Source organism: Meleagris gallopavo, chromosome 3, assembly GCF_905368555.1.
Source record: "Meleagris gallopavo chromosome 3, MGAL_WU_HG_1.1, whole genome shotgun sequence".
In the NCBI taxonomy this organism is placed as follows: Eukaryota; Metazoa; Chordata; class Aves; order Galliformes; family Phasianidae; genus Meleagris; species Meleagris gallopavo.
The window spans coordinates 24406858-24420496 of record NC_139406.1 but is presented as its reverse complement, the minus strand read 5'-3'; the positions used below and the strand labels follow the sequence as shown (position 1 = coordinate 24420496).

General features: G+C 41.5%; 1 protein-coding gene across 1 annotated transcript in view; it reads left to right on the top strand.

The window, feature by feature from the left end:
• ANKRD33B (ankyrin repeat domain 33B) overlaps nt 1–13639 on the top strand; it is a 37295-nt gene extending 23656 nt beyond the window's left edge. The window contains exons 2-4 of the mRNA XM_010708555.3: nt 1677–1806; nt 6477–6617; nt 11843–13639. Coding sequence (XP_010706857.2) covers nt 1677–1806; nt 6477–6617; nt 11843–12693 — 1122 coding nt within the window. The 3' untranslated portion in view covers nt 12694–13639. The remainder of the gene's footprint in view (nt 1–1676; nt 1807–6476; nt 6618–11842) is intronic.

Below are 13639 nucleotides of genomic sequence, written 5' to 3'. Positions count from 1 at the left end.
TGAAATCCTTGCCGAGTGGACACTGATGATTTTTTTAAAGCTAAGACTGATTATATTTTAAGATTTGAGTGCATCTGGACAGTCCATCAGAAGAATATGTATTTTCTTAATGATCGTTATCTGAGGTCATAACTATGTGCATATGTATCTGGGTATCTTTAAACAGAATCCTCTGTACAGTTTCAATAAAATGCTTTGAATTATTATGGGTTCTTCACAGGGAAAATGAGATGCTCTTTATAAAGGAGTTTGGGGCTTTGTTTTATATTAAGGATGGTGGTGAGCTGAGAATAAAATAAATTGGAGTAATTATCTAATGATGTAATTGAAAAATATTGTAGATAACCTGTGAGCATCCTGAAGAGCTGGCCTTGCCTCCACATTTTAATGAAGCTGGTTGCCACCTAAACCAAAAAGGAGCTATCCAGATTGAGAGTGAGCCAGGACACTGAAATATTTATACCTGGTTATGATGACAACATATCAGAAGCCACAGCTGTGGTCATTTGGTGAATGGCTCTGCCTATGTGTGTATATAGAGGGGGAAAAAAATAAAAAGAGCATAGAAGCAAGAGCAGTTTAAAAAAGAGACAGAGGAGTCAGGCTGGGCCATGCTGTCTTTTACACTTCAAAAAGCTTTCATGTTCTTTTCTCTTACTTCTTTTCATAACCAGGCTTTATTTCCTGCTGCTATTTGTGGTGGTGAGCAGGCAGTGTGTCTGGGCATGCAGGGACACCAGGGAGGCTGAGATGGGTGTCTACCACCATATCCTTTTGGTAGCCAGAAGCTGATGCTGATCTCAGGGCAGTGGTGCTGGTCATATGGGGCAGCTGCAGGAAGCTTTGGTGTGTCCACAGGTGCCTTCACTTGGCACATGTCAGCTCTGCACACATTGACATAGGACTGCTTAGACATCCTGACACCTAGAGATAATGGAATTAATTGCTATTGTCAAGCAAGTTAAGCACTGTAGTTCCATGTAATTAATGACAAATGTATTTTGATGCATTTTAGAGAAGCTCCCAGTTTGTTGCTGTTGAGTGATAGGCTGTCTCAATGCCAAGCTTTGAGGTTCACTTCCTGGTTTGGCTTCCTCCTGGAAATTGTACGGCTTCCAGCTGTCATAAAGCACATTAAAGAGGAACTCTGACAGTGATTATGCTTATCAAAAATGTTAGGTTCTAATGGCAAAAGTCAAACATTAAAAGATAGCAACAGGCAGCAGGAGCACAGATCCTCTCCATTGCCATCCCTTCAGAGAACAAGCCTATTGTTCACAGAATTCATATTCACATTAGGTACAATTCATCCTACCTGCCTGGTTCCTTTTATTGTACAGTAAAATTTGATTTATTCTCATTTGAATACAGAGTATATAGCTGTGTAAGTTCAAGATGGTTATAAACAGTTACTTTCCAAGTAGCGCAATATAAAGCCTACTGCCCGAGGTATTTCTGATGAATGACAAGAATTACTTGCCAAAGGGCAGAGACAGAAAGCTGTGTTTTGGATCTGAACATTGTGCCTGGAGCTAATCACTAGTTATGCTGATACCTGCTCAGTTCTTCACTCTTTAAAAAAAAAAAAAGCCAACAAATGAAAAGCATGCAAATGTGCTTCCTCAGTGGACTTATCCTGAGTCTGGAAAGCCTAACTCTTTCTATTTTGCTTACAGAATGGTCTCATCGTTGCCTGTTACCAAGGGTATGTGGATATTGTCATAGCCTTATCACAATGTCCTCATCTTGATGTGAACTGGCAGGACAATGAAGGGAACACGGCCCTGATCACAGCTGCACAGGCAGGTAAGGGTCTTCTCTGCCCTTTTGTATGGGGTCTTAGGAGGGATCCATGCTGTGACTGCTATTTTTAGGATTTTTTTTTTTTCAAAGCCTTACAAGAAATTAGTCTGCATAAGATTATTCTGGCCAAGCCTGCTCCCAAATAAGCTTGTCATTTTTTTTTTGAAGTAATTGATCTAAAGCAACGTTTATCCTGTAGACTAACAGTGAATAAGCTATACATTTCCATCAGATGCCATTAAATATTTTAACTTAAAGTGTGCCCAGAATGTGCAGTCCTGAATGATTTGGTTTCTTTAAACTCATTTTCTATGTTTGCTCGGATGAGCATCCAGTCACCACTGCTGTACCATAATGTGCTGTATTGCTGCTGTGTCTCATGCTCATTGCACCTTCCTCAGTGGGTTTATAACAACTGCTGACTGTAGGAAAATGTGTCATTGTTCAGAAATTTCAGTGTACATCTAAAAAACATTTCTAGTGAGTAACCAAACTTTGCCCTGTATTGCACCTAAAAGTGAGCTCTGATAGAGAACCCTGAAAGAAGGAATTGCAACCACAGTTAAGTTTGTATCAAAGTTGTGAGCATGGCAGCTTTTTAAGTGGAGAAGGTCTCCAAAGCACTCATCTTTTATTTATCTGCCTAACACAAATTTGGATAGTAGAAGGTTTAATGTTAACACCAACTCCTTCCTGATTGTTATAACTCACACTAATGAGCTCAGAATTAATCTGGAGGGCTGACATTGACTTGACTCTGTCTGCCAGCACTTGTTATTGATCCCCATCGCCTCTGCAAATGACTGCAGTCAGCAGAAGCATACACAAACCCTAACAACTGGGAAGTTTTCCCCTGCCTATGATAATCCTGAGCTCTGACACTGACACCAGTTGTTTAATTCATCATCATGAGACACAGCTGTAGCATTAATACAGATTACCATGTGGTTAACACTGCAACCAGAGTAGCTACATGTGATAGATGCTGCTTAATTACTGCTGAACTTTAAGTAGCAACACAAAGCAGTGTGTTACAAAGAACTGAAAGAAAAGCCTGTGCTATCTCACCTTTAGTGGTGGGTTGATTCAGTTTTATTGAACATCATTTCTGCAAAACAAATTATTCAAGAAGCTCTCGGATGTTTATGCAAAAAACCAAACCAACAATATTTCCTACAGAAAGTCTAGTTATTTCAACTAACTGCAGAGTGGTAGTTTCAGAGTGTTTCTGTTCTTGTTATGGTCCCATAAACATCTGTAGGTGCTTAAGAAGTGTCATGGCTGCTTAGACATGTTGTTTCAGTGTAGTTAGCATCTAAAATTAAATAGGATTATTTTACAGACCAGCTAGGGTCAAAGAAGAGCATTGAATTCAGTTCCTTTTACCCCTCTGATTTTGATAATTTTAGATTCACATCTTTCAAAGAACACATCTTTCAAAGAACCTGTCTTAAACTGAAGCCTTTCTGCAGGGGCTGACCTGAAGAAAATAGTCTGAGGAGATCAGATCAGTGGGAAGCAGTGGGTTCTGAATAAGAAATATTCAGAATATCAGAAATAGAAAAAACACCCACAGACAAAGCATTTTAATGTCAAATGTAAATTCCAGGTTTGAAAATGGGTCTGTTTTCTTGCTCTCTCAGCATTTCTTACAGACATAGCATCCTTCTCAAGAGGCCTTTCCCTTCCAAAACTGAAAACTGGTAGTGGCCAGCAAGGGGTGAAGCCCAGAAACAGGTGGTGGTGCTGCTAAAAGAGAGATGAATTAATTAATCGGCAGAACAGGGGAAGTGCAGAAAATAAAAAAAAAAAAATTGATGCAAATGAGAGAATGAAATAACATGCAGCAAAAAGGAAGGAAGGAAAATGGTTACAAAGAAGGAAAGAGGGTGAAAGACTACATTAAATAAAAAACTGCTGATTCTCAGTTCTGCTGTTGATGACAGCATAGTTACATTAGTGGCAACGTATGGTAATCAGCATGTGCTGGGCTATAGAGCTGTAATTTTTCCCTTTTGAAGTATGGATATTATACATTACAGGGTCCACTTTGGGGCAGGCTCTTGAAACAAATCACAAAGTAGCCTGTTTCTTTGCATTAATGGAGTCATTAGAATGCAACTACCTCAGACATGCAGATCGTAACGACTGTGCATCTTCAGTTCTACTTGTCTGTCAGAAAGCATTCAGTGTCTATAGATCAAATGCAGGCTATCTGGAACCACAAGTCATATCCAGGTGGTGACACTATATGGCAGAGCATCCTCCTTATTACACAGAGTATCCTTCTGCCTGCATTAAATAGATTATTAGGAATTATTGTAACCATTACATACATTCTCTCTGTGGTAGCAATAAAGTGAACTAAGCTGCTACAGACATCTGTGCTGTTTACTAAATGCGTCTCATAGGGCAAAGGACTGTGCCCTCAGCATGCCAGTGCTCCAGCAGGTAGAACTTACAGCAGAACAGCAGCTTGATTCAGATCCCGTGTTGCTGCTCTGCCTGATGCTAGGCTCATTTATTGCAGAGCTTCATGCAGCTTCCATTGTGGGCTTTAAATCATGGAAGACTCACTCAGCTGATTTATGGCTTAGATATGCGCTACTAGTTCCTACAGATGCAGGAGGACTGAAGCAAACATTGTGGCCTTAAATCAAAAGCATATGGCACGGTCTGAACACAAACTTGGCAGATCTGAGTTTTGCTTTGAATTTGATGTCTGTTTGAACTTGAAATTTGAAACAAACTCAGAGGACAGAACCTCTTGCAAACTGAAACTGAAGTGATTTTCAGGAATGCCCGTGAAATGGAGGCGCTGGATTTTGTGTTTTATTTCCCCCACACTGTTGGGCCATCTGTAGTACCCCAGAGAGTTTTGTTTGAGCAAAGTCCCTTGGGTTGTCTCTTAGGCTTCCTCCAATTCACAGAAAAATGTCTTACTGCAGCTATGGTCCTGACAAAGGGAAGAATATCTTTAGTAATGTATAAGTGCTGAAAAATTTCTTCTTGGTTTGGTTCCTGTCTCCAATTTCTCTGTCAAAAAGCGTTATTTCAGCTGTTACAAACCAATCATGAAGCACACTGTACATTGACAAAACAGAAAATGTCCTGCAAAGCAGCTTGGACATGAAGCTTCTCCTGGTAGTAACTGATACCCTGTCAGAACTTGGTCTCATGCCATAAAGTCAGTGAAGCTGAAGCCTGTGTGCTGAGTAAGCAGGACTGGGTCACTCAATTCCTGCCTTGAACATGGTTCACTTTTGCTGTTCGCTTCCTGCAGTTTGCTGTATCTTTACGTTTCGTTTCCATCAGCCCATCCAAGGTACTGTGATCATCTTCCCTGGTTTTCCCTGACTCTGGCACTATTGGGCTGATCTGTGCTCTCTCCCTACCTGTTCAAGTTCCAGCAGGGTATCCAGTTATGTGGCAAGGTAGCAGAGTCCAGCAGATTCTAGGAGACAAAGAGTAACACCTGGCAAACATCTTAAATTCAATGCTAAAGCTTTTCTTAGCTTACTTTCCAAAGTGAGTCCAGGACTGCATTGGTACAAAGCAACATCTGATGAAATCTGCACCAGATGCAACACCATAAGCTTTAAAAAGTGTCCTATATGAATTATAATCTGCTTCAGTAATACTTCTAGATGAATTTGAGCGATATGCATCACAGAATATTCAGCTGGACTGTGGAGAGAAATGAGAATATTTTTACAGTGCCTCGTAATTAAACTGTGATTGTCACAGCTGCCTGGCAGACTGCATTATTTCATAGAACATCAAAGCATCATAAAATGAATGGCAAAAAAAGGGTAAAGTTTTTTGAATGAGTCATAATGGCACTGAATATTTGCCTTGTTCTGAAGGTCCAATTATAAAGGCTTGATATTTTAATTAGTCTTCCTACCAGCTAGCCAGAGATAGCTTCAGCTACTAAGCACACTCCTGCTGACACCAGTTGTCCACACTCATGAGGCACTTGAATGGTAACAAGTTGCTTCTAAAGACCGAACACAGTGTTTATTTTGCTACCTAAACTGAAGTGCAGCTCCATTTCCCTGCTGCTGAAAAACGGACATGTGGCTTTGCATGGTCAGATGGTAAAGTAAAAATGTGGCAGCCAGCGCAAAATATGTATTTGTTTAGTACCATGGCTAGCATGGTTTGCTCGTAGTATTGGCTGGAACTACCACATATAATTACTTCTTAGTGGAGCACTGTGACTGTAAGGCTCAAATTTATCAGAGGGGTGAAAAAGCTGAATCTTTGCTAGGAGTTCACCCAAGGGACAGTCAGTAGGACCCCCTGTTCAAGAAACTGAGGCCTCTTCAACCCCGGAGTGACCACCTCTGATCTTTAATTATTTCTGTACCTTAGATTCATTTTCAGAGAGGAACAAACCTCACTGAGGGCAACCCGGGAAGCGGTAGGAGTCCAGCTTTCCTGGCCTGTCCCACGTTCTGCCACAGAACAGTGCCACCTAATGTTGAAGCCAATGACTGCAATGAGCAGAAAAGTTACTTGAGAACAGATCCCATTCATCGTCCATATATTTGCACTAATCAAACCTGCAGGAGCAATTTTGGGTTTGACCTTGAGGCTGGCTCTTAATTCTGTGATGGATTTTCTCTGCTTCTTCGTCTTCTTCGTCTTTTTTTTTTTTTTTTTTTAAGGGCACATAACCATTACAAACTATTTGTTGAACTATTTCCCTGGGCTTGACATTGAGAAGAGGAATGTGTTTGGATTTACAGCACTGATGAAATCTGCGATGCAGGGACGAACAGAATGCGTGAAAGCTTTGATGATGGCAGGTATGTGAAGTGCTTTGCTGTTTCTTCTTCATCATCTAACTGCAAATACTAGACCATCACACATAAACATCAGCAAGGGATGGTGAGAACATTGGGGCAGCATCGTCTACAGGAGCAAGGCTGACTCTTGGCAGGGACATATAACACCTTTTAACCATATTGTTGTGTGCTTTACTGTGTTGAGTAATTGATACATAAATTATTAATTAACAATTAAAGAATTGGTATATATGTATGTTAGTGTACTTTTTTTTTTACAGTTGCAGGCATTGGACACAAATAAGTTTTTATGAAAATAATAATAGATAGCATATGAATATTGTTGTTGTTTAGACCCCAAATCTCACAGGTCCATTTAATTGTAGGCTGAGATGTTGAATAGGTAGTTCATTTCTGCTGTTTTACTGCCACAGAAGTTTAATCCTTCATAATTTCCTAGAATTGTAGAATCTTAGAATGGCCTGGGTTGGAAGGGTCCTCAGTTATCATGAATCTCCAACCCCCTGCCATATGCAGGGCCTCCAGCCTCCACATGTAATACTAGACCAGGCTGCTCAGGGCCCCATCCAGTCTGGCCTTGAACACCTCCAGGGATGGGGCATCCATAACCTCTCTGAGCAGCCTGTTCCAGCACCTCACCACTCTCATAGTGAGCAGAACTTAAATTTGACTGTTTTAAGTAGAAGGCATTTATCAAACATAGTGACATTACTTTCATCCATTTTTATAATATCCAGTTTCTTGATGTTGATGTGACACAGAAATGCTTGAATGATATGGCAACTGGCATTATTTTCTGCAAGGTTCTCCTGCCTGTTACACTGGAATCAAGGTTTTGTGGAGTCAGATCATTCATTTTGGAGTTAAATTTTTATGAAACAAAGTTATGAAACAATGGCTAGAGCTGGTATATTGCTAGACACAGGTGCACTTTCTGAACTAATGTCTTTTTTGTGCAGATGCTAGTTCAGAATTTTCCAATGGCTGTTATAAATTATCACTTAAAATGAAACTTCAACCCCCATACCTTAAAACTTGTCAGATTGACCTGACAGTGTCATGGCTTTCTATTATTATCACTGGAGATCTGATGGAAACTTGTTCTGCCTGTTTTGGTCATGACAAGCTATTTCACAACTTTCCATCACTGCAGGTAACTCAGTATAGATATCAAGTTTAACATATGGTTGCTGCCTCTGGCATCTGGATAGCCACCTACTTTTCTTCCTGTTCTGTAAGCAAATAGATCAGTATGAAGAACAAACCTTTCACCAATCAGAAAATGACTTTGCTAGCCTCCTATCATGTTTATCTACAGAAAGTTACGTTGGGCTAGTTGTGCATTAGAGATAGTGAGGTAGCAGAGAACATCTGTTGGCTAAAGGGTTGTAGGATTAATCGTAGAATATCCCGAGTTGGAAGGTATCCGTAAGAATCATTGAGTTCAAATATACTACAGATTTCTAAACTGCAGTTTACTTACATGTTTTAGAGATCACTTTGCAGGTCTGCACATTTTCAGCTGAAAAACAGGGACCTTTTCAATATCCAGTTATTTTATAGGACTGTACAGCCTGGTGAAACGGAGGGGACAGAGCAGCTTGTTCAGAATGGATTTAGAAATAGTTTGGGGGTGAAGGGATACTGAGTGGCTGCTGACTATAAAGTGCTGCTTTGCTGAAGAGTGCATAATACATTGTTGTTGAATGATCTGGGGAAAAAATCAGTTTCATAAATAAAACAGTTCCTTAGGTTCCAGCTAAATTGTATGTTAAACAGTGAGAACACATGGAAATATGGGGGGGAGCCCATAATCAGCTATGAGTCTCTTTGCGTAACCTCTGACTGTTATACAGCAACAAAACAGGCATGTGTGCTGATAAAAGAGTTAAATCCAGTATCTGCTTAGTGGCTTGGGTCGGATCTCTGTTTTCTGGCAATTTCTTATGGCAGTGCAGGAGATCAGTAAAGAGAAGCTCACTTTTCTAGCTGCCTAAGTAGAATTTGGCTGCTGGATGGGAAAGGGACATCAGCAGAGTGTGATAGATGGTTGGAGCTGGATTTTTTAAGTGGATGTTCTTCCTGAAACTTGAGTTCCTGGAGAGTGGCCAAGGTCAATCACGGTAAGACGAAGGTGCTCTGAGACACTTGGCTGTAATGTTTCCTCTTTCAAAGTGATTCTTTGGAAGGTAGGGGTTTGTGATTTGGGAATCCAAAGTGAAAAAGAGAGGAGCTGTGCCACTCATGGGCAGTTTGTCATGGGTGGTTGCACAGCGAGGACCAAATGGTGCCAGCAGCCAGTGAGCCTGGGCAGGAACACAGGAATACATCATTGCTCACCACTCAAGCCCTGCTGAAATCTCCAGTGCAAACTCAGTGCTGCTTCAGTAAAGCCACTGGTGTGGCAGTGGTCATAGAGACTGGGCTTTAAATACTGTGTGTAAAACAGCTGGTTAATAGATGCCTGCTTCACTATGCTCTCCTGTTAAACACAGAATACCGCAGTGCCAATGTGTTGGCCATGCACATGCTCCTCTCACCTGCTCCCTCTGGTGCCCTCAGTCACCTTCATCAGCTCCCTCCTGGGAAATCTCTCCTGTGATTTTGCTTTCTTCTTTCTGGTCTGATACTTATTCCTAAACTAATTCTCGTGCTGGAAGTTTATGGGTCTGAGCAATATTTCTGAGCTAAGAGCTCCCAGACCCGAAGTCCTGCCTCTTGTGGATCTTTTGCAGTAACGTGTGTGAGCCTCCATGATTCTGTGCTGACAAGACCATGCCCCATTCTCCCCCGTCAGATGGACTCAAACTCAATCAGAGCATTGTCTGAAGGGAATCATGGAGCTGATCTTTGTGAATTTCTCTCTCAAGGCCCTTCAGCAAGGCAAGGCCAAGCAAAAGGGGCATGGTTGGCTGTCAGGAAACCCTCTAGGATTTGTTGGACAGTCTGAGGTTCCGCCTCAGAGATGAAGAGCATGGCCAGCAGATTAAGGGAGGTGATCCTTCCCCTCTGTTCTATCTGGTGAGGCCATATTCAGACTGTTATGTCTAGTATTGGGCTCCCATGTTCAAAAAAAGACAGATCTCCTAGAAGGAGTACAGTGAAGGGCCACAAGGATAATTAAGGACCTGGAGCATCTCTCATATGAGGAAAGGCTGAATAACCTGGGTTTGTTCAGCCTAGGGAAAAGAAGACTAAGAGGAGATCTGATAAATGTTTATAAATATGTAAAGGGAGGTGGGAGGCAAATGGATGAGGCTCTTCTGGTGTGGTGTGATAGGACTAGGAGTAATGGCCTAAAACTTGAACATAGGAAGTTCCATATAAATCTGTGAAAGAACTTGTTTACACTAAGAGTGACAGAGCACTGGAACAGGTTGCCCAGAGAGCTTGTGGAGTACTCCTGTGGAGATATTCAAGACCCATCTGGACCTGTGTGAACCTGCTTTAGCAGGGCGGTTGGACTTGATCTCTTGAGGTCCCTTCCAACCCTTGGGATTTTGTGATTCTGTAATTCTGCATCTAGTTAATATTTTTAAAAGGACATGACTATTCATGTCTCTTACAGGTGTGACATTTTGTTAAGTGACAGGTTTTTTTTTAAAAATGCCTCTGGATTTGTACAGAAAATCAATACCACGATAGCAAATCATGACTTACAAGAGATCTTGTGTAACAAGTTACAAGGTCAACATCGATTTCCACTGAAAGATCAGGATTTCTACACTATGTAGTATTCTTTCCTGAGATAAAGTTTCCCAAATACCTGGGTACACATCTGTCAGGAGCAGTGAGGGATGCTTCACCTCAAAGATGAGTGATCCAAGGACTGCAGCAAGGCCAGAGGCACTGGCCTCATCAATAAAGGCAATTCTTGAAGGAGCAGAGCAGGTTGGGTGACGATAACCACAGTCAGCTAAGTCCATGGTGTTGAGGCAAGACCACAGAGACAGGAGGTCTGAGGTGAAACCAGTGAGTGCAGGGCAGGGTGAGCAAGGCACATGGCCAGGCACAGCTGCAGCACAGCTCAGGCAATGACCAGAGCTGAGTGTCTGAGCTTGAATGCAGCCTCCAAGCAAGGGTAAATTTAGACACAATTCCCTTAGCTTCTACTTTTCCCTTAGTAAATCTTTGCCTGTTATGTAAAAAGCAAATAAACAACTTCCACATAGTCCACCATGTTTCCAGTCAGGTTTAGTCGGAAGGAATACAGACACAGGTGAGTATTCAGAAGGGGACAAGACAACAGTCTAGAACAAGAGCGTCAGGGATAGGAGTCTGGGCAGAAGGATTTCAGAAACAGGCTGTTGTAGCAGGAGGAAATGTCTTTGTGCATTTCTTCCAACCTCCTCTCCCTGGTCTGTCTGTAGCTTCTATTGTCATGAACAGCTTCAAACTCTTTGCCTTTGAGCTCTCACAAGCCTTTCTTCAGCCGACAGCTAATGAACTCTTTGTTTTGATCAAATCTTCTTCTTCTTTGCTTCCTTCAAGGTTGGGCTCCACGCTTCGCTCTTTCAAGTGTTTCTGTGCTTTCTCTCTGGATGATTCTGCAAACTTCACTTAAACTCCTCTTAAATTGAGATTGACTTCTTTGCTTTGGATTTCTCCTTCCATTCACATTCACTCTTTTTTCTCTGTCTCCTACTTTCTCTTTTAGAGGTTTTCTCAGGGAATTTGGAGTCAAATGATACTTAGTAGGGTTAAAACTGAATTTCCAGTCACTTTCCCTGTGTTCTCCTTTTTCCTGTTTTCTGTAACATTTGAACACCCCTTGAGTGGAAGATTAAGCTGGAGCCATTAGAAACCAGTTTCTGGTTGCCTTTCCTGATATCTAGTTCCTCTCACATTGGTTTGAAATGCTGTCACAAAGATAAATCCAACCGGGAAAAAATAATTCATCATGATTCTTCTCTGGCCTTTTCCCCAGGTCTCAGTCTCTGTGCATGTTCATCTTCCAAAGCAATGTGACAGAATGCCTTTTCTTTTTTGACAAGATATCTGTAGGTTGGTAATGTGTTGGCTGTTTGAAAGTAGCACTTCATCTGATAGAGAAGCTCATCAAGAAGTCAGAAGTTGTAGCCTGTTCATATTTTCAGCTTAAAACTTTTTCAAGGAACTAAGAAATTATCTACAGGAGCAGTGATACATGTACATCAAAAGTGAATATTAAAGTGCTCAGAATGTGGACAGTTTCACTAACACTGCTTGTTTTTCTTTTCTTCGAGGGGCAAATGTTCACACAACAGACCCAAGCCGTGGACTGACTTCGTGGGAATGGGCTTGTTATACAGGAAGGTCAGAATCTGCTTTCATCATGCAAAGGCTGATGGATAAACCATGCCCTGAACAGTTTTGTGATCAATATAAACCAGAATGGCCAAAGATGAAGGAACTCCTTGCCAAGGCTGCAGAACCAAAAACCTGTTTGCAGAGGATTTCTGAGTGTGTGAGGTCAGTTGTCTCATTCCGGGCCTTCCATGGCCCAGAAGAGGATGGGGTCCTTGATCACATGGTGAAGGTGACAACAAGCTTAGGCAGTCCTTTCATTGCTCTGTCATGTAGGACTGTGTGTCCAGGAAGCCCACCTTCTGTGGGAAAACGCAGACTAGCTGTGCAAGAAATCCTTAGGAAGCAGAGAGCTGAGGAGATCCGATCTCAGGACAAAGATCACGTTAGCAGCTATGAGAAATTATTTCAGAACTCCAAAATCACAGTAATCCCCAAAAAGAAGGACCGTCGAGCAAGTCTGCAGCCCGTCAGCCTTGCAGTGTCTCAAGTGAGCACCATAGCCACCAGGAAAACAAGCCTCTTGCCGCTCCACCTGCTCAGAAGAAGTAGCGTGAGGCCAGGATTTGTCATCCCCAAAGTCCGTGTCAGCAAAGCTCCTCCACCCACCTTTCAACCGGAAAAGGCAAGAAGGAGGAGCAGCGCTAAAGATGACCCCTACTTGCAGATTCCTAAGTGGAGATACAAGGAGCTAAAAGAGGAGCGGAAGAAGGCAGAGGAACAGGAGAAGAAAAGAGTAGCAGAGGCTCAAAGACAGAGGCAGGTGTCTCCTGCCAGAAGCAGAACCTGACTTACTGGCAGTTACTTGGAAGGTTTTAGGGCCATTAGTCTTGTTATCTGAGCAAGATAACAGACTGCATGCCGTCATGCATGCCTGCTGTTGATGGAGCTGAAATACTGTATAGTGGTCTTTGTGGTGCAGAAACATGGCAAGGGCTATACCACAATGTGTCTGATTATGGAAGGTGAAGTTATTTTTGGGTGGAAGACAAAAAAAAGTTTACCTGTATGCCGTTGATAGGAAGTTCAAGTGGTTTTTTTTTTTCCTTATTTCCAGTTCCAGGTGAATGACTGCAAAACTGCTTGAAAAATAATGTGTGTGAAAAGATCATATTTTGTGTTTGTTTGTTTTGTAATGGGCACAATTAAGGAGTTGTATTTTTGACACTAGATATTATTTCCTCTCCTTGTATAGGTAGGCGTATTACAAGGTTTTACAGAAATAATGAAAAATGTAAAATACATCACAGTCTCAATGGGCAGTGAAAATCTAAGTCTACTCTTTTTTTTCTTTTTTTAATGTATGAAGCACTTTATGGCATATTAATTCTAATAATCAAAGATTAGTGCAGGGTAGCTATTGAATTGTACAGCTCTATATGGTCTGTGTGGATACATTTCTTAATGTTTTTGTTCTGTGTTGAATATAAAGAGGGCTGCATATGAAATATTTCTGTAGCTGACGTACTCACATCATCTACAGATATAAATCAGGGATAATGACTGGTTTCTTTGGAGTAACAGAGAAGTTGAACCAATTTTTGTATGACACAGTCACCTCTAACATTTGCCTCCCCCATTATGTTTCCCGTATTCTCTATCTGTTGTCTCTTCTTTAGTCTCAGGGATTTTTTTGTCTTGGCATTTAACTGTGAAATAATGGCGATGGTGAATCTCAGGCGGGTTTAGATTTGTCTTTTTCCCTTGATATTTAAATTCCTGCTAATAAATAAATA